Below are 26,395 nucleotides of genomic sequence, written 5' to 3' on the forward strand. Positions count from 1 at the left end.
CCTGAGCCGAAGGCAGCTGCTTAACCAACTGAGCCACCCAGGCGTCCCGTGGCTGTTAACTTTTAATGAAGAAGTAAATGAATGACAAAGAGAAGGATATTTTCAGGACTTTGTTTTGTCAGTTGTCATGGGTTGCCCCAACCAGGCCTGTCCCTTAGGGGATAGATCTACAACCTGCAGGGCCCAATTTCTGTATGCTAAACCTTTTTTGGTTTTGTTTTGTTTTTTTCCTTTTTTAAACTAAGCTTGGAAGGTCACACAGACTGTTTAGATTAGCATACTGGGAAAATAAAGCCTTTTCCTCTCAGACTAGTCCAGTACCATTTCACACCTTCATAAAGCTGTTTCGTCCCTGACTGCATCTCCGTTCTGACTCTTCAGGATAGCATGACTGTTTGTCAGTCCCCGTGCCTCTTGGCTTTGGAAACCAAACATATAATTCCTAGGTGAGCGAGTCCTTCCGGTGACACTGCCCTCCTGCCCTGTGAAGCCCTGGTGACACAATGGGCAGCAGACAGACCTTGAACTTGACCTTCCTGGAACTTTCAGTGTGGTTGGGAAGTGCGTATTATACACATAAAAATCTAAGTAAAAAAAAAAAAAATACCACCCAAGTAAATATAGGCTCACAAACTGGTAAGTTGGAAGCCTCGCTGATATGAGAGCTCATCCATGGGTTACCAGGGGATCTTGTTGACCTGCTTCCGGGCATTGCTTTCCTTGATTCTTGGATGCTTAACATACTGACTCCTGGAGGCCTCCCTCCCCTGGCAGGTGGGTATCAACCCCTGTTATTCTTTTTTTTTTTTTTAAAGATTTATTTATTTATTTGACAGAGAGATCACAAGTAGACAGAGAGGCAGGCAGAGAGAGAGAGAAGCAGGCTCCCTGCTGAGCAGAGAGCCCGATGTGGGGCTTGATCCCAGGACCCTGAGATCATGACCTGAGCCGAAGGCAGCGGCTTAACCCACTGAGCCACCCAGGCTCCCCCAACCCCTGTTATTCTTGACGGACAGGTGAGGACCTGAGGCTCAGAGGGGAATTACTTGGTCTGGTATTTACCGGTAAATACCAAAGCCTGCATTGGAACACCTAGGCAGCTAGCTCTAAAGCTGTCCTCTTGGGCCAAACCTCTCTGCCCATCTGGAGGAGTGTTCTTCAGAGAGGTAGATTCCAAAGAGATCAAGAGGTCTCCTGAGCCTTGTGCCTCTTGGGATTCTGCTTTCCTGGAGGAATCTGAGATCTGGGCCTTGCCCAGGTCTTCTGTGATCAGTAACGCGGCCACTTCTTTGGAAGGAGGTGAGTCACCCGGTTACACGTGGCCTCTCTGGTTCCAGAAACTCTGGGTTGCCTCAGGCCTCACGCCATAGTCTGTTCCCTTCTTCCATCTTTTCCGTCCCCCTGGTCTGGACTCTGAGTGACATGCCCAGCCTCCACAGCCTCTCACCCCTAGTCCGTTCACTCTCTTCCAAAAGCATTAGGCCCATGAATCAGCCAGCGCCTGAAAGCATTTGAAAGCATTTGGAGATTCCTTGATCAGAGGGTCTCAGGTTTGTGACAGTGGCTCTGAAGACAGGAGCGCACCGGCTGCCACTGTTTTGTTGTTGTTAGTGGGTAAGATCCAGATTTTTTTTTTTTGCTTTTTAAGGTTTATTTTAGAACTTATGAGCAGGGGAGTATGGGAGAGAGAGAATCTCTCCCTCTGAGATAATCTCTCTCTCTGAGCCCTGAGGTCATGACCTGAGCCTAAGCTAAGAGTTGGACCCTTAACCAGCTGTGCCACTCAGGTGCCCCCAGATCCAGATTTCTTCAGCTGATAAAGCCCCCCTGCCTTGCCCAGGCCCCACCTGCATTTCTGAACTTGTCTGTCACCTTCGAATATGCGCGGCCTCCTCCTACTCCAGCCTAGCAGCTAGTGCTCTGTAAGTAGGGTCTGTGCCCAGCATGGGGCTTGAACTCACGACCCTGGGATCAAGGGCCTGCCAGGGCCCTGAGTTGAGTACTTTGCTCCTTTTTATGGCTGAGTAGTGTTTCCCTTGTATGAGTATATACCACATTTTATTTATTTATTCCTCAGTTGCCACTTTTGGGGTGCTCTGTTCTTACAAGGCTTCCACCTCCAGGTCCCTGATGTTCTAGTGCAGAGAGTGATTTCTGCTCTTCACTCCATGTGTTTATATATATAGATATTTTTTCCTTCGGGCCTACCCTGTGGGCTTTCCTCCTTGCCTGTGGAGCTTTCCCTCCATAGGACAATGTCAGCCTCTGACTTAGCAACTGAATGTGCTACCTTGTTTATGCACTTATGTCCTTTCATGTGTATCTGTGTATGTTTGTGTGTTTCGACCTTGAACTCCTTTTTAAAGTCCATTCAGCAAACACATATGGACACTGACTTCGTGCTGTACACGTAGGCCTTGGTTGAGAATCCGTGAACACAGCTACGAGTCTTGATCTTGTGGAAACTTTCTAGCAGAGCTTACATTCCAGGTGATTTAGAAATGTACACACAGGGGCGCCTGGATGGCTCTGTGGGTTAAAGCCTCTGCCTTCGGCTCAGGTCATGATCCCAGGGTCCTGGGATCGCGCCCCATGTCGGGCTCTCTGCTCAGCAGGGAGCCTGCTTCCCCTTCTCTCTCTGCCTGCCTCTCTGCCTACTTGTGGTCTCTGTCTGTCAAATAAATAAAATCTTAAAAAAAAAAGTGCGCGCACACACACATGCATACACCCCCCCCCCCCCCACACACACACAGTTAACTGCTGCTCTTGGATATTTCCAGCACCTGGCCACAAGATGTCCTACAGTACAGATTCTCAACAAACCTTATTTGATAACTATTACACTGAAATTCTTCTTGAGCCAGAGAAAGCACGGGAGAGAACAGAGGGAGGGGGCAGAAGGATTGGGAAGAAGGAGGTGGCAGGGCCCGTGCTGCGGGGCTCAGTCCCAGGACCCTGGGATCCTGACCTGAGCCGAAGGCACTTAACCAACGGAGCCACCCAGACCCCAGGAAATCTTCTTAATTAAAAAAAAATTTAACGAGACCCCTTAACCCTGTGCAAGCTGTGTAGACGGCTGTCTTACTTTTCACAGGCGCTATAACTACAGTTGCCACCATCATTCACGAAGGCAAAGAGGTGCATATTAAGTGTCCCCGTGGAGGATGAAAACCAGCTTGGGGAGAGCAAGTCTCCTGTCCTCACACACGCCAGGTCTTTACTCCACCCCCTTGCCTGTAAGCCTGAATTACTCTGAGGCTTGGCATCGTATGGAGACCCTGTGGGCGCTGGAGGAGGAGGCTGGAGCCTCTTCCTCACTGTCACAGTCGAAAACTATCCTCTTCCTCCTCCTCTTTCTTGTTCCTTAATAGGAAAGCCTTGACTCCATTTGGGACACAATCTGAGGCACTCTTGGCCCCGGGCGAGGCACCCAGGGAGAGCCCCCGGCTCCTTACCCATTCGGGCATCTCGAACTGTGGTCAGCTGGGTCGCCGTCTTCTCCAGGCTCTTGGAGACGACCGTGGCCAAGCTCTCCCAGAAGGTCGTGAGAACTAACGAGTTAACATGGGTAGAAGCCTGTGGAAATGTTAAGTGCCCAGGGTTGTTATCTTCTCTCTTGAGCATGGTTGCCTTATAAGGCTGTCCACTGGGCCCTGGGACTTCTTTGGGGGAGCCGGGCCAGCCTGTGAGGCTCGATGGCTGTGGCGGTCCGGGACCTTGTTCCCGGAATGGGCTCCGATTTCCTATTTTAATCCTGGTGATACCACTTTTCGCTAATTGCTAGTCCGGCTCTCACAAGTACTTTTCCCTCTGCTGTAGCGTCTATTTTTAGCCCCCGGTCTCTGATCCTTGCCCTTGGAAAACAAAGTATAGTAAAAATCCACTCTGACAGAATAATCCCAAATTCTTAGATTTTCCGGAAAGGTCAGCGACTTATCCCAAGACTTATTTTGAAGTAAATGAATTCTTTTTAAAAAGCTCTATTTTAAAGAAAGGACAGGGGTTGCCTGGCTGGCTCAGTCGGTGATGCCTGATCTCAGGATGGTAAGTTCGAGCCCTGCGTTTGGGGGTAGAGTTTACTTACTAAAACAATAAAATAAAACAGAAATGGCACGTACAACGTTCGAATTGTGCTCCATTTTTTAAATAATCGAGGAAAAATGTATCAATGTTCAATATCGATTCTAACAAGTTTGTTTCCTTTCATGAAAGCGATCTTTCTTGTCAAGCGGTAGTAAGTAAACATGGAAATTTCCATGTTCAAAATCCAGTTTTAAAGATTCTTCCTCCTTCTGGTTGTCAGTGTAAGGACATAGATTTATGTTATCTTAGGTCTTTGAGCGGGAAGGGACTATGAGTTACTTTTGTTCAATACCCTGACTTGGAGAGTGTGGCAGCTGGGCTGGAGCCCATTCTCTTTTATTTATTTATTTATTTATTTTTTAAAGATTCCATTTATTTATTTGACAGAGATCACAAGTAGGCAGAGAGGCAGGCAGAGAGAGAAAGGAAGAGAAGCAGGCTCCCTGCTGAGCAGAGAGCCCCATGTGGGACTTGATCCCAGGACCCTGAGATCATGACCTGAGCTGAAGTCAGATGCTTAACCCACTGAGCCACCCAGGCGCCCCCATTCTCTTTTTAAAGTAGGCTGCAGGGGCGCCTGGGGGGGCTCTTGGGTTGAGTGTTGGACTCTAGGTTTTGGTTCAGGCCATGATCTCACAGCCGTGGGTTCGAGCCCTGCTTCAGGTTCTTTCTCCTTCTGCCTGTGCACTTGCTCCTGCGCGTTCTCTAAAATGCATAACAATCTTAACAAAACAAAAACCTGCATTGCTCTAATTAATCCCTATTTCTCTTCCTGGAAGCAGAGCTGTCATGTCTTTCAGGATTCCAAGTATCAAGTAAATAACTCCTGTAGTTTGTGTTCATTTGTAAAGTGGACAGAAGGCGAGGTATCAACAGCACTCTTTTTGGGGGAGGCTGAGAAGGAAAGTACTGGAAAATATGCCAAAATGGTGGTGTGTTGTGAGAGGAGGAGACTGTTATTTCTTGGTCACACCTCCCTTTTTCGTGTCGTCAGAACAAGTCCTTGGTTACTCTCCAGGCTGGCCCCGTGGGCTCCCCGTGTTTTCATTAATGATCCGCTTCTGCTTCCTGGGGCGGGCACCTTACAAGCGATAGAGGCAATGAACACATATTTTTGGTGAGCCGTGGCCCTCCCCTATCTGTGTGAGTGCGTATAGGCAATCTCTTGTTTATAGGAAATGGTGCAGAATTGGGGAACTTTGGTTTGGCTTTGGTCGTTGTGGGAAGTGGGACAAAGTAGGCAGGTTCCATTGCTGGTTCGCTCATTGGATTCCAGCAGCATGCCGATGAACCCAAGGTCAGTGGACCCTCTGTGTGTGGGCCAGCCAGCTCTGCTCTGCTGGGATTCCAGACCTTGGCCAGGAGGCTGGGCAATGTGTGTCACTGGTCGCGAAGCAGATAGATTACCAGACCCAGTAAAGGAACTCAAAACACAGGCGCTCTGGATTGTAGACTACAGCTACGTGAGATAGTGTATGAGATAGTGGATGCGATAGTGCAGCAGAGGATTTGCACAGTTTGGCTTTTAAAAAATTTTCTTCGAGGGGTCCCTGGGTGGCTCAGTTGTTTAAGAATCTGACTGTTGATCTCAGCTCAGGTCTTGGTCTCAGGGTCGTGAGTTCAGGCCCCATGTTGGGCTTGACGCTATGCTTGAGGCCTACTTAAAAAAAAAAAAAAAATTTTTTTTTTGAGTAATAGGTATGTGTCTACCAAAGATTGTAGGGAAATACAGTAAAATATAAAGAAACAAAAATGGCTTGTTATCCCATTACTGACTGGTTTTACTTTAGGATTTTTCTCTTTTTCACATTCTCTTGAATTCCATGTTACTGAGGACTTTTCTCAGTAAGTACCCCCACTCTTTTATTCTCCTTTTCATCTTGTTGTCGTTGTTGTTGGTTTGGGCCTTAAAACGAAAGTATACCTTAAAACCTCTGTCCTGTGTCCCTTCTTCTTATCCTGCGTGCCCATGGAGGACGCCCTTCGTCCCAGAGTTCTGGCCCGAGCTTCAGATTCATATATCCAAGGGTCTACACCACTTTGAATTGGATGTCTTCCATACGCCATCATGAACTCAACACGTCCAGTAACGGACGTCATAGTCCTTGCCCCCAGATCTCCTGTCTTCCACATCTGTCCCCCTTCACCCCGGGCCCACCTCTTCCATCTCCCTCCCTAACTAGTGCCTCACCCCAAACAGTTCTGCCTCCCTCCAATCTCAAATCTGTTGACCTCTCTCCATCCTTCTCCCTTACCATCCTGTTCAGGTGACCCACGGAACTTTCCACACCGCTGTACCGACCGTGCCTCCCCCACAGTCCTTGCTCTGCAGGACAGGACAAAGGGTAACCTTTCAAAAAATGGAAATGTGCTCTGTCCTCCTGCTTAAAACCTTTTCGCTGGCCCCCTTGCCAGATAGCCTCCAATGCAAGGACTTTCTGCTGGAGAACTCTGCTTTCGTCCTTCTGAGCTGCGTTCGCTTCTCTACGCATTTGTATCATCTACCATCTTGGACACCAGGCTCTGGGAACAGGCTTGGCATGGCTTTGTCTTGGGGAAAACCGGGACCGGGAGCAGGTGGTTAACTGCTCGGCGTGTTAGATGGCAGTGCGTGGACACGCCGTGCCTTGTTCCGTGTTTGGCATCTGGAAGCCCTGTGTCTGTTTCAGCTTGCTTTCCTGCCAGATGGTGGAGGGTGGCCCCTTGAGAGAACCGTGCGTGGAGCACATTGCGCAGAGGGAAGAACATCAGATTTCTTCATCGAAGATCCCTGTTTCTGGGGTTTGTCAGGTTGGTTGTGTGTGTTATACTTGAGATGACTGTGTATAGGGCCCAGTTTTAAAGAAGTGCAGTGAATCCCTTTTGTAAGATTTCAAGTCCTGGTACATTGCAATGTGGGATTTTCAGAGTTGGGAAATCCCTGGGCGCCAGGACACAGAGTGATGTCTGGGTATCCTGGTGACTTACGTGTGGGAACAGTGGCATAGATAGTAGCCATGTCCCCTGCTTCATTTTGGGTTTGTTTTGCATCATTGTCCAGATAAACTAAACAAAATGATAAAGGATGGAAAAGGCCCTCCATTCCTGTAGTCCGTGTTTGTGTAAATGTTAATCCCTAAGAAATAGAATGTTGTCTCCTCTCCTGTCTTCCAGATCCTCTCTTCTCCCGCATTCTGCCTTCTTGATGTTTTCCATTTATTGTTCTTTGGGTGGGGAAAGCTTGTTCTTCAAAGAAACACGTAGATCTTTTTACCTTCTCTAAGATACAATAAAGTCTTTTGTGTTTGTAATCACACAGAAGCCTTTTAAAATGTTTAGATAGTTTGCTTTCATACAGACACAAAACATTGACTGGGTATTTAAGTGTTTACCAGAATGTTTGGAATTGTTGGATGCCGGCTCTGTTTTTCTTTTTGCTGTCTGTGCAGGGCACAATGAATCTTCACTACTCCCTCCCAGATAACGGGTTATCAGTAGCTGAAATCGACATGGAGACTCCTCAGAACACCTGTTTCTCATAAACTTAGAAAGTTGCAAAGAACCATAAATACCATGGCCCCTCATTTTCCCGTTTTAAAAAAAAATGACAAAGTAATAAATACTCCGGATTTTTAAGGTATAAAACTACAGAAGTACTTGTAGCAAATAACTTAACATTCCTCTCAGTCTCTCATCCTCCTCCTGTTCCAGAAGTGTAATCAGAGTTAATGACCGAGTATGCATCTTTCGATGCACTTAGATACGGATAAAAATGTTTTGTTGATTTGTGCCATTTCAACTTGACAATAAATCTTAAGTCTTCATGTCAGAATATGTAGTAGAACCTCATTCTTTTTAATAGCTGTATAGGCCTGTATAGTATTACATTGTAGAGAGGTACAATAATAGATTTTATTTCCCACTGACGTTTGAATTATTTTCAGGATTTTAGCTGTTCCCTAGTGATCCTGCAAGAAGCTACTTTGCATGTAGAAACAGGTGTGTGGTATTTCTAATGAAACAGTAAAGTTGCGTTTTATACATTTGACTTGTTAGAATTTAACCATCTATACTGTTATATAATTAAAACTGTAAAATTTTAGGGGCGCTTGGATGGCTCGGTCGGTTAAGCATCCAACTCTTTTTTTTTTTTTTTTTAAATTAGGCAGAGAGGCAGGCAGAGAAAGAGAGGAAGAGAAGCAGGCCTCCTGCTCCATCCCAGGACCCTGGGATCATGACCTGAGCGGCAGGCAGAGGCTTTAACCCACTGAGCCACCCAGGTGTCCCAAGCATCCATCTCTTGATTTCAGCTCAGGTCATGCTCTCAGGGTCATGATATTGAGCTTGGCCTCAGGCTCAGCTCTGGGCATGGAAGATTCTCAAATTTCATTTTGTCCATGTGTTTTTGGGGATATATGTACATCAGTAACTATAACTTATGTTTATGTATTTTAAGCATATTTGAATAAATGGACTACATATACTTGAACAGTTTATGGGATCATTAAGGTTGTTTTGTTTTTTACCAAAAGGCATTGTATAATTTACCCTTTAACTCTAGAACTTGAGTATGATATAAAGATTCCTAGAAGTGGAATTTCTGGAGGAGAGTGTGTGCACTTAATTATTTGATAATTCTGAATTGCTCTGTAAAAAGACTTACCAGTTTACAATCGCATCTGAAGTGCTCATTTTTCCATATACTTTCCAACATTAGAAATTATCTGTCTTACTTGGTGATCATTGGCTGAAAGAAGGTATTTCATTATTTTATTTTATTTTATCTTTATTTTTTTTTAAAAAGATTTTATTTATTTATTCGACAGAGATCACAAGTAGGCAGAGAGGCAGGCAGAGAGGAGGCAGAGAGGAGGAAGCAGGCCCCCTGCTGAGCAGAGAGCCTGATGTGGGGCTCGATCCCAGGACCCCGAGATCATGACCTGAGCTGAAGGCAGAGAATTAACCCACTGAGCCACCCAGGTGCCCCGGTATTTCATTATTTTAATTTGTATTTTTATTAATGAAGTTGCCATTTTAATGTGTTCACCAGCTTTTGGTCTTTTAAACAATTTGCTTTATTGAAATTCCTTTTTTCTATTAAAGTTGTCGATTCTCAGGTGGTCTTTATTGTAAACATTGTCTAATACATGTATTTTTGGAAATATTTTCCCTAGGTTTTTTTTTTTTTTTGCTTAGGCCCAAATTGCATTGTTGCTGTCAGTGTGACTATGTTCTTAAAAACCCATGATTATCAATGGGGTGGGGGGGAGAACTAATAACAAACTTCAGTAAGGTGGCCAGACAAGATAAACACAAAATCACAGTGCCTTTTTTTTTTTTAAACACACCAGTGAAAGAAAGCGGTGTACCAGCATACTCAGTTTAGAAAACATAATGAAAAAGATAGTTTTTTTGTTTTTTAATATTTTATTTATTCGTTTTTGAGAGAGTGAGGACACTATCAGGGTGGTGAGGGAGAAGCAGGCTCCCTGGCTGAGCAAGGAGCCCCACGTGGGACTTGATCCCTGGACCCGGGGATCATGACCTGAGCTTAACCAGCTGAGCCACCCAGGTGCCCCGAAAAGGTAGTATTCTTGATAGCTTAGTAAAAGCAAATTTGCAAGAGCTACCTGAACAATACTGTATTCTGAAGGATATAAAAGATGTGGGTAAATGAAAATAAAGACTATATTCTTTGGTGGTTATTCATAAGGTCCATTTCTTCCAAATTTACAAATTAAATAAATTTTCAAAAGTATTTTTAAAAGAAGTTGACAAATTAGTTCTGGAGTTTAGCTGGCCTTTCTAAATGTATATAAAACCAAGAAAAGTTTGAAAAAGAGCTATGAAGGGAGGACTTTCTTCACCAGACACCAAAGCCCAACTCAAAAGGTTAAAAAAATGTTTTAAAGGTAGTTTTGAAATAGTATAAAATCACTAACGGAGGAGCTTGAAGGCTGGGGAGGTATGAAATGACTGGTTTAAGGTCATAGAGCTAGGTTAGGGTCATTTTTCATGAAGTATAAAAGTATTTCTCAGTTTCTGAACTGATTGTGAGTCTAACTTTTAACAAAACTCCATTTGGGGACTTCTAAGAAGACCCTGTATTTTGGGAAATTATGCACTCAAGGAATCAGCTTAGGGGACTTCAACCAATTGGGCTTGAAAGTTAGAAGGGGAAAACGCTTGTGCAAATCTGCCAAGTCCTTGTGTGTTTCATATTCTGGTATTTTCTCTGTGAATGCAGCCAAATAGTTCAGGGGTGGAAGGTAAAGAGAGTCCTGGGGCTTATCTAGGAACCGTAGGTAGGAATGTGTTAGAAACTTGGGATCGATTGACAGCCTAGTTAATATTCTAGTGATATTGTGAGTTAAAAGTTTAAAATACTTGTTTGACGTCATGAAAATGGCCAATTTCAACTTTTTCTTCTATGTTTTAAGCTTGTGTTGTGAAGATGAGTAAAATGTACACAGAGGGGATTGAGAGTTTCAATTACTTGTGTGAAAGTGTGGCCCGGTTTGTTTTGTTTTTCTCAGATTTTTGAGTGTGGGGTGAGCTGGTCAGCTGCCGAACCTTCTGTTCGTGAGCTGATTGCATCGAGGGTGGGGCTAAGGGCGGAAACCTGTTTAATCACAGACTCACCAACTTCCTGGCACTAAGAAAGTTATCACCACACAGCAGCTCCCACGCTAATTTAGCTTTAGTTCTTGACGGGCACATCTGTAGCCAATGTTTCCAGAGTAGGGTTCTTAAAGAAGTTGTAGGTATTCTCCGTCTTCCTCTTTTTCTTTTCTTTTCTTTTTTTTTTTTTTTAAGATTTTATTTATTTGACAGAAAGATCACAAGTAGGCAGGGGGTGGGGGGTGGGAAGCAGGCTCCCTGCTGAGCAGAGAGCCCCATGCGGGGCTCCATTCCAGGATCCTGGGATCATGACCTGAGCCGAAGGCAGAGGCTTAACCCACTGAGCCACCCAGGTGCCCCATCTTCCTCTTTCAGACAATCCACCACTGCGTGCGTGTGGAGATGTGTTTGCCATTAAAGATTCCTTTAAGTACAGATGTCCTCTCCATGGACTCTACTTGGTATTCTTAAATTTGAAAACACAAGATCATACAGATGATTTTTTGAGAAAATTTGCGCATACCTACTATGTGCAGTGCCCTCTAGACAACTCGTGAGCTAGGTGGAAAGTATTAAGCCTAGGAAAGACTAGGTGCTCTAACAGATAAAGTTATCCGTGGGCTGGAGATGGAAGAAAAGTAGCATTTGGGCTGGGATGTGTTAGGATTTCCCCTGTTGTTTGATATGCAGATCTGGGCTCTGTTGAGTCACAGGTGCTCCCCGGTGCTTCCTTTAGGGGGAACTTACTGTACAAAAGAAACTCCAGTGTCTGTTTCTGAATAAGTTTAGTCCGATCTGAGGGTAGATCCTGGAAATCCTTCCACTTGAGCTCATTGTCCTCACTTTTCTTCTGTAAACACACACTCAAAAAGTCATAGGAGAAATAATAAAAAAAAAATGCCCCTTCTTTAAAAAACAAATGGGAAGACCGCAAGTTTGTAACTGTATCCGCTGACTGTGTTTTGCTGGAACAAAGTTACTTTCTCAGTATTGTTCCGTTTGTGCTGGGTGCACTCAGCACAGCAGGGAATCTGGTTTGCTGCAGTGAGCCCCTTTCTAATTCCCTGGTGCATTTTGCAGAGGTAACTTATCTGTTCAACTGTCCAAAGTCGGGCTGAAACCAGGACCTGGCTCGGAAGCCTCCTGGCAGTGAGCAGTTGAAATGTCCATTAGGCTCCCCTGCGCTTGACCTTCGTTGAAATGTCCATTAGGATCCCCTGCCCTTGACCTTCGTTGCTGTGTTTGCAAGAGCTGTTCAGCCTCCCATTGTGGCTCTTTTATCCTGGACAACCGAGTCTCCCTGATCTTGGCTGTCTGGCTTCCCGGCCTTCCAGTTCTCTCCACCAGAACTCTCTCGTCCCTGTGCCTGGAGATGCAGACTCTCAAACCTCTGCGGTCTGTGTCCCTGTGTTCCGTCACCTTGCGGATATTTACAGGTCACGAGCTCTGCTTTAGTTTGGAGACCAGCGGGGCTGCACTTGGCACCTCTCTGCTCGTTGTGGACGTCACCTTTGATTGCCTAGCTCCCTGCCGGGGGACTGGTGAGGACCGGTCTGCTAGGGGAGGCTGGGAGGGGTTCTCCGGTGTGGGTGAGGCTTGGAGGGGAAGGGCTGAGGGGAAACCTGCTGTTGGAGGAAGAGCCCCTTCTCGTTCCTCTGTACATTCTCTTCCTTTTTCCTGTCCTCTCTTTTTAGTTCTTCATTCCTGCTTCTGTCTTCGGCCCACAAGGACCACGGAATCGGTGGAGTAGATTGGTCGACGAGTGAGGGACTAAGAGAACATCTTAGTGGAGATTTTCAGGGGCCGGAGTCCCGCAGGTCAGATGAGAACGGCAGGATGGTGAAGGGTTCTCATTGGAGCCGCGTTTAGAAAATTGAGATGCGCTTCCTTTCCATTGCCTCCCGGTGCTTTGAGCTTGGGAGTCCGCCGCTGTGGGTCTTGAATGCGAGTGTCCTGTCCTGGCTGTCCTTTTTTAGCTGTGTTAGCGTGGGCAAGCTGCTTAATTTCTTCGAGGCTCGTTCTTCCTGTGTAAATGGGGATTAACAGAGTCTCCGACAGAGGGTTGTACATGGATCGTAGCAATAACCAGACGAGCACATGCCCCAGCAGCACGTGCTGAACGTGTGTGTTCAACGCACACCGCTGTCCGGAAAGGGCTCATGGCCCTGCAAAGTGGAGGAGAGCAGGTCATTGAGAAATCGGTCAGTAAGCCCAGAACCTGTGACCTTGGACATCAGATCATAAATTCGGCCCTGAAAGTACGTGGTTATGTTGGATTCATAACAGGTTCCGAGCCTGTTAGCTTGCTGGCTGGGGACTTCTAATCTCTCCATCTGTTTCTTCATCTCTTTTGAAGAGAACGAAGAGAACGTGTGCCTCATGGAGTCCTCAGGTAATGTGTACAAAATAGGTGGGTGGCCCAGTGGCACAGAAAGTGATCTAGGAAGGAAGCTCTTGGACTTTACAGTAAACCGTAAGGCATGGCGGAGGACCAGCCACTGAAACTGTGCCCTCTGTCCTTGGAACCGTGGCTGTTCTGCTTCCAGAATCTTCGACCGGCCTGCATTATTTTCCCAGAGAGCAAACACACAACGGTAGCATCAGCCCGTTATTAAATAGTAATGCTTTCCTCCGCTATTACTTCAGAAATTTCTGTCCTCCCTCAAAAGTTGAGGCCACTCCATTGCTCAGTATATTGCAGCATATGTGACACGAGTCTTACTTTGTCTGTATTCTCTGCTCCGGTGATCTAAAGACATGTATGCAGAATGACTTTAATTTCTTTCTTTCTTCCTTTGACAGAGATCACAAATAGGCAGAGAGGCAAGCGGGGTGGGGGAGGGGGGAGCAGGCTCCCCGCTGAGCAGAGAGCAGATGGTGAGGCTCGATCCCAGGACCCCGAGATCATGACCAGAGCTGGAGGCAGAGGCTTAACCCACTGAGTCACCCAGGCGCCCCCCAACTTTAATTTCTTAATCCCTACCATCCAGCATGGTGATGTAACGTGTGCTAGGAGACAATGACTGTCTCTCTAATTTTGTTACCCAACTTTCCATTACAGTTATTTGCACTGTGGTGATTATTTTTGGTGTTTAATTTCACATTGGACATTAGCTCTGGGTACTCTATTTATGAACTCTGTTTACGAACATGCCTTCCTTCTCCGTTCTGTTGAAATGGCTCGTTCCCTTAACAAAGGGAATTATGGTATGATGAGCGTATAAGTCAAATACAATACCCTGCTCTAAACATTTTACAAACATCAAGTTACTGAGTTCTGGTGACCGTCCTCTCAAATGAGGCACAGCTAGGGTTCTCACTTTATAGCTGAGAAGATGGTCGCGAGGGTAGGTACCTTGCCTGAGCTCACCCCGCTTCAGGATGCGGCTGGGATTTGAACCCAGGCTGCTGTTGACGCCGGCCCGGGTGTCCTTCACCACCACTCCGCTCCCCACTGTGCCAAGCACACAGAGAGCTTTTCTCTCTTTGTCTTTTGCACGGTAACGTTGTCTCTTATTGCCTGGACCATGCACGGTTTTCCAGATGGTGGCTGGGAGCTGAACAGTGATAGAGTGAATTCTAGCAACAGGAGCATTTCATGTTGAAACGCTGGTGACGTGTGATGTCACGTGATGGTGATGACCGATGTCGGGCCAGGTGTTTGTGTTCCCCCAGAGGGCCAAATTGCCAACCTGGAAATAAGGGTTCTTGGGTTCAGACTCCAGGGTGATGATTATTCCTCAGGAGGCAGCCATCCTTTTAATCTTGTGGTAGAAAATTAAAGTGAGTTTCACTGAAGTGTGGTTTATTTTAAAGTTTTCTTTTAAATATTAGTTGAGAAGTTAATTAAGTACCGGGTCTGTCGATCCAGCTTCTTGGATTTCTTCACTGTGTTCACCATTTAGAGGGACGGTTTTCCCTAGGAAAGTTGGGCTAAATATCAGAGTATCGTATCGGTAAATCCTGACAGCTGGGGTTCTGAATCGGGGTAGACTTGCATCATATCACTTGAACAGCATTAGGCAGACAATAAGGAGCTTGTATCTGAAATGCCTTTTTTTTTTTTTAAGATTTTTTTTATTTGACAGAGATCACAAGTAGACAGAGAGGCAGGCAGGGAGAGAGAGGAAGCAGGCTCCTGGCTGAGCAGAGAGCCCAATGCAGGGCTCGATCCCAGGACCCCGAGATCCTGACCTTGAGCCGAAGACAGAGGCTTTAACCCACTGAGCCACCCAGGCACCCCTAAAATGCCTTTTGAAGAGAGTCTGAAGCTAAAGTGTTTGTCCGAGTTTCAAGGAAGCTCCAGAGGGAAGGAGGGCTTTCTCACTTTGCTTGCAGTGGTGTTGTTTGTTTGTTGATTTTTCTTAAAGTGCCTTAGGATTGCCCCAGGTATTAGAAGTTGCCTAGAGGTCTGGCTAAGCCTGCTTGAAAGCAGTGATTGTTTTTTCTGTCTCCTGATCCTTTGGAGAATCTGGTGAAACGCTCAGGTATTCTCCCCAGAAACCACACTCACACTGTAGTGCTCCCGACCCCTTAAGGGCCACGCACGTAGGCTGCCCAGTTGATGGCAGTTTGTCCCCGGGGACCAATTTACTACCCGGTCACCTGGCTGCCCCCTTCTGCCAGGGATTGCCTGGCTCCAAAACTCATCTGAGTGGTCAGTTTCTTGCACTTAAATATTCTTGCTTGTGCCCCAGGACTGTCTGTATCTTGGCTTCTTCTGGACTCTGAGGAAGCGAATCTCAGAAGAGAAGGAAAAAAAAAAACCCTCTAGCCCTACTACGGATTGTCCCTGTAGGAGAGCGCTGGCAAGGGGACCTGCTCTCTAGCCACCGTAAGCCAGACCGGAGCCAGTGCTGAAAGGGGTCCGGTCAGCCAGCCTGTAAAAACTCCCCGCCCCTGCCCTGCCTCCCCTCCCCTCCTGCGACACCGGATTCCCCGAGCTCACTCACCTTATGTACCTTGGCACATGCTGTCCTCTCCCCGGAGAGCCTCTCCCTTCTTCCTGCAGCCCAGGAATGCCCGCTCATCTTTCAGTGCCCGGCTCAGTGGAAGCCTTTCTGCGCTCCCCAGCGCACTCTCCCCTCTGTTGCCACAGTGATTTTTTTTTTTTAAAGGCCTGGGTTACAGCACACATAGCATGTTGTAATTATTTTTTTATGTGTTTGGCAGACTCCTCCATGTGTAAACCTAGGGCTTGTCTTAATCAGCTTTGATCACCCAGCGCGGTCAGGTGCTGACTCGGCTTGCCTTCCAGCATTGAAACAGGTGGGCGGGCGGTGGGGTTAGGATGCCCGGATTCAGACTCCCGACTTGGTGACCTTGGGATGAAGTTACCGAGTCGTCTTGTGCCTCTGTTTCCCCCGCTGTAGGCTGGAAGGGGAGGAGAAGGTGGAGTCGGTGTATATTGTCATGCCTGGCACACGGCAGGCTATTCGAGGGGTAATCACTGTGATGTGTAATCATAATGTTAAGTAGTATTAAGTGAGTGGAAAAACTCTTAAAAATAATCCAGCCTAATTGGAGGTAACACTAGACTTGTAGAAGTTTAATAGATTCTGTGTTCTCCAAGTTTAAATGCCAGCGTAGGTCAGATAAATGAACCAAGCATTCGTAAGGCACCCCAAAGAGGCTTGGTGTAGTACCTGTCCCTACAGCCTGTTCGTCTCTTTGTATTAATGTTAACGGTCATCTCTTTGAGGGCTTTAAGCCATTTAGAAGTAGGTACTATGGGACTATAACATACCCCTTTTTTCTAAGGAAATACAGTACATACTATTTTGTTAGTTTAAATGTGTTCAAAACCTTGTGTTTTTCAAGTTCCTTTCAGAGCCGCCCCAGCAAGCTTTGCGAAGTGTGGGGGGTCACCTCCATGGGTAGCCCCACAGGTAGCTCTGTTCTGTGGGAATCCGTAAGAGACCATCAAACACATTTGTTTCTGCTTTTAAGACAGTGAGAGGTGGTGAGAAAAAGACCATGGAAAGAGTTCTTAGGCTGTTTAATGTTGTAGGGAGGATCGAGGCGTCCCACTGAAGTCAGGACTGTAATAATCCTATGTCAGAACTGGAAGGAATTTCACTAGTCCAGCTTCTTCTGTTACCAGTGAGGGGACTGTGAGGTCCCTAAAAGATGGAGTGAGTTGCCATCTAACATTGTGTTGTGGAAGTGGACTCCGTCTATGCCATCAGCCCTCATGTGGATTCACGTGGATGGCCGTGGTGGCGGGGGAGGTGGAGGACAGCACATTGGGGTGCCTTTGATCCGCTTTCTGTGCAGGAGTGTCTGGCTGTCTTCAGGCACACCGCTGGCTTCTAGAAAGCCTTCTTGGATTCCCCAGGCAGTATCTCCTTTGTGCTTTCAAAACTAAATTGTGCCTAAATTAAAAGTCGTAAAATCTAGCCCTCCTGGAAGGGTAGTTTTCCCTTTTTTAAAAAAAAAAAACAAAAAAAAAACAAAAAAAAAAACGATTAAGTTAATGACAATGTTGGAAGCCTTAACCATACCATCCAATGATTGATATACATGTCCCCAAGTTTTTGTAGTGAAATACAAAACAGCCTATAATCTTATTTTGTAATCAAAGTTTAACCAATTGTAGTAGGTCTCCATACATCCTTAAGCAACTGGGTCATCAAGTCACCCAGCAAGGTCCCTTTTGTCAACTTCCTGCAGCCATCTCCTCTCATGGTTTGGCTTCTTGATGTCTACATGGTTTCAAAGCTCAGCAGCCCAATAAACTGTACTATTCTCTCCAGGTCTCCATGTTTTTAAAAAAATGGTATACATAATTTTTTTTTTTTTAAGATTTTATTTATCCATTTGACATAGAGAGATCACAAGTAGGCAGAGAGGCAGGCAGAGAGAGAGAGGGGGAAGCAGGCTCCCTGCTGAGCGGAGAGCCCCATGCGGGGCTCGATCCCAGGACCCTGAGACCATGACCTGAGCCGAAGGCAGAGGCTTAACCCACTGAGCCGCCCAGGCGCCCCAAAAATGGTATACATAATTTTGTCAATTGTCTCCTTTCTCAAGATGTCAGTTTGTGCTTTTTAAGGCTATTTTAAAGATTTGGCGCAAGTGGGGAGGTGTTGGGGGAGAGGGAGGGGAAGAGCATCGCGCAGATTCCCCGCTGAGTGTGGAGCCCGATGAGTGGTTCAATCCCATGACCCTGAGGTCATGACCTGAACCTTTGAAACTAAGAGTTGGACGCTTAATCTAACCCTGTAGCTTAGACATTCCCTTTCTAAATTGTTTTTAAAAGTGAAAGAGGGAGGGTACTTTAGGAGAAATTAAATAGTAACTTATAAATTAAATGCCTTACCCCTACTAATTTTGATTTCTAAAACCGTACTTTAGGTTGTAACTATAGAGAACGTATGCACAGACTTGGCAAATTTAAAAAATGTGAAATTCCGTATGTCCCTTTGGCACTGTTGACGATGTAGGAGACAATCCTACTTATTGCTGTATGGCTGTGGGATCTCTCTAAGAGAAGAACAAGGTGCATGTCATGATTTTCTGCTGTCATTTGGATCCAAAGTGTTTGAGAACCGAAAGCAAAGAAGAGGCTTCGTAATGTGTATTCCTGAAATCTACTTTTGGGGTACATTTTTCAGATCTTAGAAAATGAATCTTTTTTTTTTTTTTTCTTTTTTTGGTTAAGATTTTAGTTGAGAGTGAGAGAGAGGACAGGTGAAGGATGGGCAGAGGGAGAGGGAGAAGCAGGCTCTCCGCTGAGCAGGGAGGCCGATGCGGGGCTCCATCCCAGGACCCTGGGATCATGACCTGAGCCATAGGCCGGTGCTTAACTGACTGAGCCTCTCACTGAAAACCAGTCTTTAAATGAGTCACTAATTTTTTTTTTTTTTTTTTAAGATTTTATTTATTTGTCAGAGAGAGCGAGCACAAACAGGCGGAGAGGCAGGCAGAGAGAGAAGCAGGCCCCCCGCTGAGGAAAGAGCCTGATGCGGGACTCGATTCCAAGACCCTGGGATCATGACCTGAGCCAAAGGCAGCGGCTTAACCAGCTGAGCCACCTAGGCGTCCCAAGTTCTTAATTTTTGATCCGTTCCCCCAGAGTACATTAGAAAATATGTACCAAGGAACAGAAATGCCATAGTGACAGGGTTTTTCGACATTTAAAGGCTATATGGAGAAAATTGTGTTTGAGTTGCAGCAGCTCTCTGTTCCTCATTGGGTAGGGTGTGGTAGTCCATGCCGCAGTCCTTTTTCACGTGTTTGAGAATACACGGAGAGTGGAGCATACTCAGTAAGCCAGATTTGTGGCCTGTGTCTCATCTGTATTGTCTTGACTTTGGTATGGATGTAAGTGCTATGAATTTCAAAAATACCTCTCTTCGTTTATTCTAAAAAGATACAAGCACCTACCGTGTGCTAGGCACTGTGTAAATGGCTAAAATTTAAAGACTGACTAAGGCTTTTAAATGAGAGCAATGAAAAGGGAAGCAGATAATTACAGTGCAATAGGTAAGGAAGTATTTGTAGGATTTTTTTTTTTTAAGATTTTATTTATATATTTGACAGAGAGAAATTACAAGTACACTGAGAGGCAGGCAGAGAGAGAGAGAGAAGGAAGCAGGCTCCCTGCTGAGCAGAGAGCCCGATGCGGGACTCGATCCCAGGACCCTGAGACCACGACCCGAGCCGAAGGCAGCGGCCCAACCCACTGAGCCACCCAGGCGCCCCTGTAGGATTTTTTTTTTTTAACTTTTAATATATATTTAAAAGTGTTTCTAAAAGGAACCAAGGCCTGCTCCCACTAACTTGTATCTCTGCTCTTTCAATGATAGTTCCTGTCAGTATACTTACTACTGATCCTACAGTTCTGTTGTATCAAGAGCTAAGATTTTTTCTTGGTTTAATGTCCCAAAGATCACTTTTTTTTTTTTTTTAAAGTACCAGTCTTACTTGTTAACATAACTTGACAGGAAATCCTATGTGAAGGTCTTCAAACTCTCTCCAATAAGAAAGTAACTTTTTTTTTTTTTTTAATCCCCACTGTCTAATGAGATGCTCCAAGTCTTTGGTTAGATGGAAAATGGCAGACCCTTTGCCTGCATTTCATCTGCATTGGTTTTTTTTCTTGTTGTTTGGTTTTGTTTAACTCTTGAGCAAGAGGTTGTTTCCTGGACCTCTGCTGATCCTGGTGCTAACCACCGAGGTGCTCACGATATCCTTTGGACATGTTGGTAGCAGGGCCTACTTAATTCCTTCCCGGAGTGAAATGTTTTTATCCCACAAAATTATTGCCTTAACTTGTGTCATTGGTGTGTTTTGCCTTCCTATCAACCAAAACCACTTCCTTAGTTCCTGTGACTGCTACAGCCATCTCCACGAAGGGAGTTAGAGTGGAAAAAAAAAAAGGGTGCTGGGAAAGTTGGGTAGGCTTCATTAATACAGTGTGAGAACGCAGTGGGCAGGTCTGTGAGGGATGGTCTACCACGGGGGGGATAGGTATTATAATAAGAGTAAGAACAGCTTCTGGCTCATTCGAAACTTAACCATAGTTTAAATTCATTAATTGTTGCTCACTGCTTTATTCTTCTTAACATAAGGCAAGGAATAAATGGGAAATATCGTTACACAATTTTTTCTATTTGGCCAAATTGCAACACAGGAGAAAAACAAAAAGAAAAACGCTTTAGCTTAGACATTCCATTGACCCAAGAAAAATCACACACGCTCTGAAAACAGCTTTTCTTTGGAGAGCTAGACTCTTCTGGAGTCTTCCCATGTGGATCATTCAATAGAAATCCAGTGCAGGCTTCTCCTCTAAAATGAGGATGTCTTTTGCCTAAGAGTTAGACAGACCCTTCTTTCAGTATAGAAGCCAGATAAGCTGTCCTCCACTGATCCAAATAGCCAGCGGCTTCACCCCCACCCCACCCCCAAACTTGACTAACAACACAGCAATATAATTTTACCGTTTAAAACTTGGCTGACCCAAACATGAACTCGCAAAGAAAACAAGAGTCATGACTAAAAGAGATTCCTTTTCTTTCCGGGGCCTAATTGAAGATGACTTTCCAGAACTTTGAAAAAAAAAAAAGTATTCTTCCAATGGCCACTTAATTGTGAAACAAAATAAACACCTACACGGAGGTAAAATACAGAGTTTTCTGTGTTCGGATTTTAAAACATCCCCCCCCACCCCTGCTTTTTTTGAGGGGGAGGGAGGGTGTGTTTTCTCTTTCTAGGGTTGTCATACATAGTTGGGAATAATTGATAGGGTTTTGTCTGAGGATTATACTTTGTGAATTTTAAGGGCAATGATTTAGGAATAACTCTACTACTCTACTTCTTAAAATTTGCCTTGTTAAGTTTCTCACAATACCTCTTTATTCTGTGTGCTCTGGGGATTCAGGACCACCGAACGGTGCTCCCGAGACTCTTAAGTCTGGTGGGCCCGGCTTGTGGGCTCTTGCTTGTTGCACGGACCCATAACCCCTCCTTTCATGTGGATGCCTTTCCAGACATTTGAAGATGTGATCCTAGAGAACTGGAACAGTTTCGAAGAACCATAAGACACTATTTAAGGTAGGACAGCCGAGTGTCGCGCAGGCTTTGAAGTCAGATAGGCCTGGGTTTAAATCCACATGGTGCTTTGAGGCTTTTTCTTTGGGTGAAATGAGCCTTATGTGTCCCATTTGTAAACCGGGAATGATTATCTTTGCAGTGGCGGCATCAGCGGGCCGATCGTGGGAGCGAGTGTATTGCATCGGATCGGATCAACTGCCCAGTACATGGGCAGTTCATGGAATGGTAGTTTTGCTTTAAAGTAGGCTCCATGCCCAACCTGGGGCTTGAACTCACCACCCTGAGATCAAGAGTTGGATGTTCCACTGACTGAGCCTGCCAGGTGCCCTGGTAGTTGTTTTTATGGTTGACTCGTAATAAGTGTTGATTTGACCTAAACTTCCATGTTCTGATTTTTGTGGTTGTATACTTGAGTCTTGTCACATTAAATATTCTGTAAGTGACGCCTTCCAAGTGAGTTCCTACAAGAAAAAGACGACTGAGCAACCATGAATGTTAAGCGGTCCTAGACCAAGAAGGAAAAGTGAAAAAATTGGAGTTCTGAATCCGTAAGTCACTACTTGTCTAAGCAGCAGAATGAGGGAGCTACATTAGATGGTCTTCAGGTTACCTTCCAACTCTGAAATTCTGTGATTGGTATTAAGTCTCGTAATAGAACTGGGGTCTTTTAATTTCCACGACTCTTAGGAAGTCAGTTGTATCCAGGATTATTGGAAGAGTGGGGGTAAGGGGAGTTACAGCCGTGATCTTTTGTGCCCACTGAGAACAGAAAGAGAAGTTGGTGTTTGATGCTACCATGTTTGCCAAAATAGGAATCACAACTCCTTCCTTTCCCGCAGTTTAGTTCTCCAAGAATAATTTTTTTCTATTGGCAAGCAGTTTATGAAATTCCATTTAACCAGCATCTAAGGGCCCTCCTGGGGCAGGGAAAGGAAGACCTTTCCATCCTCAAGGAGTTTGGAATCTAAGCAAGGCTGAATGCCATAAAATGGAAAATGTCCTAAAACACGTTTCTAAGGGATGAATTTCCAAAGACACATACCCATGTGGTCCAAGTGCTTGCTAACTCCTTGGGAAGGTGCTAAGTGAGTTACATGCTCTCTGGAGGCCTTTGAAGGTGCGCTGCTCCCTGATTTGGTTAAGTCTCTTTCATAAGCAATATAGACCTTTGTAATCCAGTAGTACTGGTATTTCATGATCTATGACTATATAAGTTCAAAGCCTTTGCTGTAATTTAGAATTCCGTTATATCAATAATCCTCAGGAAGCAAGAGTACTGTGTTGGTGATCCACACAGATAAGCAGGAGGTGAGGGGTTTACAGTAGCCAGTGGGGGTGTGCATGCGTGTGTGAGTGGTGTGTGTGATGAGTTAGAGAAGATGCCACATCAAGAATAATCTTGGGGCACCTGGGTGGCTCAGTCATAAAGCATCTGCTTTCGGCTCAGGTTATTACCCCAGGGTCCTGGGATGGAGCCCCACATCGGGCTCCCCACTCAGTGGCAAGCCTGCTTCTCCCTCTCCCACTCCCCTTGCTTGTGTTCTCTCTCTTGCTGTGTCTTTTTCTCTGTCAACTAAATAAATAAAATCTTAAAAAGAACAATCTCGAAGAGGTTTCAGAGGTAAGTCATTGAGAGAACAAGAACCTTTGATGAGCTTATTTAAGTCAGCACTGTATTGATCCAAGACATAAATTTTTTGGAGTATGGGTAAATACCGGGAGGGAACAGCAGTTCCTCTGACATTTCCTTGAATCCGTATTTGGAATTTCTAATAATTATCCCCATTTTTTTGTTTAAAGAAGATAATTATCTATAGTAAAATGGGCTACCTTGGAGCATAGAAAGCTCCTGGCACCAGGAAATGTTTCAGAGTTCACAAAAAAGTAACTAATTCATTATCTCCCTCAGGTCAGGACTCCTGTTCACTTTTCTAAAATTCTAAACATTTCCTGGTGCCTGCCAGGAGCTTTCTATGCTCCAAGGCAGGTAGCCCATTTTTACTATGGATAGTTCTAATGGTTATACACTCTTAAGACCTATCCCCGACTTCCATTCCACTATTTCTGCGTAGTTGGCCAACTACATAATAAACCTACTCAAATTTCTTATGAGCCTTTCCCTCCCTTTCCATCGCCCCCCACCCCTGCCGGCTTAACATCTTTACTTTCTTCAACCATTTACATATGCCACAGTTTCCAGTTTCTTCACAGACCTGATCGCTCATGTCTGGGTCTCCAGCTTGTCCCTGCTAGTCTTGAGCACAGCTCTTCTGTGTAGAACAGGTTGGCCACCATCCTGTTTCTTGGATGTTATTGTTACTTAGAAATACATTAGTTCAGCACATGTCCCCTTGTTTTCCCGCTTCTCCAAGGCTGGGCTGTGTGTGGTTTGCCTCAGCTTTGCATAGTGCCCTTGCATTCTTTCATGCAGTTATGGTTTGCTTGTGTTTTTGGTTTTAAAAAGAATGATATAGATCCATTATATTGCATTGATAATAGAATTGGATTTTATACTAGCAGAGATCCTTGCTCTTGGGCACTTCTTAAATGTTTACTGAATATCACTGAGTAAGTCATGAACCTTTACATGTTTACGATCCTTTTAAACGTGTAGCAGTTTGACCTAGAGTTGCCAGGATTATAGATCAATTTTGAGAAAATTGATCTTCTCAAATCCTGCCATTGGGATAAATAAGTTCACTTCAGAAAAATTTTGCATTAAACTGTTTGAATGTACTTAAAAAATTTTGTTCTTACTGAGGAAATGACTTACCTGTTCAGTTTTGTCTTTGAGCACAATTATAGTCTTCATTCCCGTCTTCCCTTGCCGATAGTCTGTTTTTGGTAAAATAATAATTATCAGAGTTCTCTAACAGTCTGTAAGATTTTTAAGCCGACTGCTAGTCATAATATTTCCAAGTTTAGGGTTTTTGTTACAACTTTAATCAGGTACAGAATATAACTAGATTTCTTTTCTGTCCTACCTGAGCAGTGAAGTAGAACCAGAAGTGGGTGGTGGTTATTGTTGCAAGAATTAAGGAAAATGAGAGCAGGCATTTTATCCGAAACTTTTAACTAAGTAAATTGGTTGAAAAAACCCCTGCTCAAGCAAAAGTGTAACCTGATTACCTTTTACAGAGGAATATGAAATTACTATTTACTTCTGCAGTTGGAATTACTTAGTTCTTTATCCTAACACAGGAAGGTAAAGGGAGAGGCATTTTGCATACAGATACTATATTGTTTTATCTTTCTATATTTTTATTCCCTTTGCATTAATGCTATTCTTAGATAGCTTGGATGTACCACAGTTTGGGTTAAGTTTGTGTTCTGTCTTGAGCTAAGCCTAGGAAGATGTGGTCTTGTTTTAAATTTGGGGTTTTTGTTTTTGTTTTTCCCCAGAGGAGGAATATCTGAATTTACTTAAGAAGGATCAAAAATTGTCTGATGCTATAGTACTAGGGGTTATTTTGGCCTGTGTTATTTTAGATGAAGTTAACGTGAGTTGTAGTCGTAATCCACAAGGAAATAATGTTTGGAGGATAAACTTTGTGTGCATCATTTAAAAGCAAATCTCTTTAATCATAAAGCCAAAAGGAAAGGATGTGTTCTTTTTTCCATGTTTCCTGTCGGATCTTAAAGTGGAATCGGAGGAGTCATGAATTGGCAAATTCCAAGAAATGAAGAAGTAATTTAGATCATAAAGCAAAATCTTTTCCTTTGAGAGTCCTTTCTGAGGGTAGCATAATGATGTAGAGGCACTGATTTTTGATTTACAAAGAATCTTGGAGCACCTGAGAGAAAATCTTAGGCTGACTTTGTAGTGATTGTCTCAAAAAAAGGGATACAGTAGTAAGAAAATCTTTTGACATTCTGAAGATCCTTTACTTCTTTCTTTCTTTCTTTCTTTCTTTCTTTCTTTCTTTCTTTCTTTCTTTCTTTCTTTCTTTCTTTCTTTCTTTCTTTCTTTTTAAAATTTTTATTTTTGAAAGAGGGGGAAGAAAGACTCTTAAGCAGGCTGTGCTCTTGATGCGGGGCTCAATCTCATGACCTTGAGATCATGACCCGAGCGGAAATCAGGAGTCAGACACCCAACTGACTGAGCCACCCGGGCGCCCCAGTCTGTTTTTCTAAAAGGGGAAAAACGTTCCTCCTTAGAGTTAATCTCTCATTCATGTCTATCTTGCTAATTCAGTTCCTTTTGTAAAATATAACTTAAAAATTTTAATTGTGGTTTTAAAAATGTGCCATCTTAACAATTTTTAAGTGTACAGTTTAGTCAGTGCTAAGTGTGTTCACATTGTGCAACACCTCTGGAACTTTTTCTTGCAAAACTGAAACTCTATACCTATTAAACAACTCCCCATTTCCCCTCCCCTGCCCCTGGCAACCCCCATTCTACTTTCTGTTTCTATCAGTTGGTCTACTGTAGATATCTTTTGTAAGTAGTGTCATACGTATAGTGTGTCTTTTTGTGACTGGCTTATCTTAGCATGATGTCCTCAGGTTCATCCATGTTATAGCATATGTCAGAATTCCCCTTCTTTTTAAGGCTGAATAATACCCCATTGTATGTAAATACATTTTTCTCTGTCCATTCATTTGTTGAGGAGCATTTGGGTTGGTTCCATCTCCTGGCTGTTATGAATTATGCTGCTGTAAACATGAAAGTGCAAATATCTCCTTGAGATCCTGTGTTCAGTTCTTTTGGATGTATACTCAGAAGTGAGATCGCTGGCTCATAGGGTAAATTCTGTGTTCAGTTTTTCTGAAGAATTGCCATACTGTTTTCCAGAGGGACTGCACCATTGATATTCCCACTAAGAGTGCAGAAGGTTTCCAGTTTTTCTCCATCTTCGGCTACCCTTGTTTTCTGGTTTTATTATTATATAGTAATTGTCCATTTTTAACACTAGCCATAATCAATTTTGTAGTTTCCAGGGGTGTACAGATGGGATATGTGTGCCATCTAAAAAGCTAGAGTTGTAAATTGTTTGTAATGTCTGCTGCAGATATCCTTGTTCCTTGATGTTCAGCACAGCCAGTATGGGAATTTTTAACCTAGGTAGAAAAAACTGGAACATTAACTAAAGTTGCAGATCTCAAACTTGGCACAACTATTAAGCGGATTTAAAAAAAAAAAAAAAAGTTCAGTAGA

The 26,395-nt window shown here is 44.3% G+C and overlaps 1 protein-coding gene across 9 annotated transcripts in view; it reads left to right on the plus strand.

The window, feature by feature from the left end:
* Positions 1-26,395, plus strand: part of RBPMS (RNA binding protein, mRNA processing factor) — a 172,134-nt gene that overhangs the window by 18,225 nt on the left and 127,514 nt on the right. Inside the window, exon 1 of one of the 9 annotated variants that reach the window (XM_082715652.1) lies at positions 6,595-6,873. The exons of the other annotated variants lie outside the window; for them this stretch is intronic. Within the exon in view, the coding sequence (XP_082571778.1) occupies positions 6,685-6,873 (189 nt within the window). The 5' untranslated portion in view covers positions 6,595-6,684. Of the gene's footprint in view, positions 1-6,594; positions 6,874-26,395 lie in introns of those variants that run through there. 9 annotated transcript variants of the gene reach the window in all.

This window comes from Mustela nivalis, assembly GCF_964662115.1.
Source record: "Mustela nivalis genome assembly, chromosome: 20".
In the NCBI taxonomy this organism is placed as follows: domain Eukaryota; kingdom Metazoa; phylum Chordata; class Mammalia; order Carnivora; family Mustelidae; genus Mustela; species Mustela nivalis.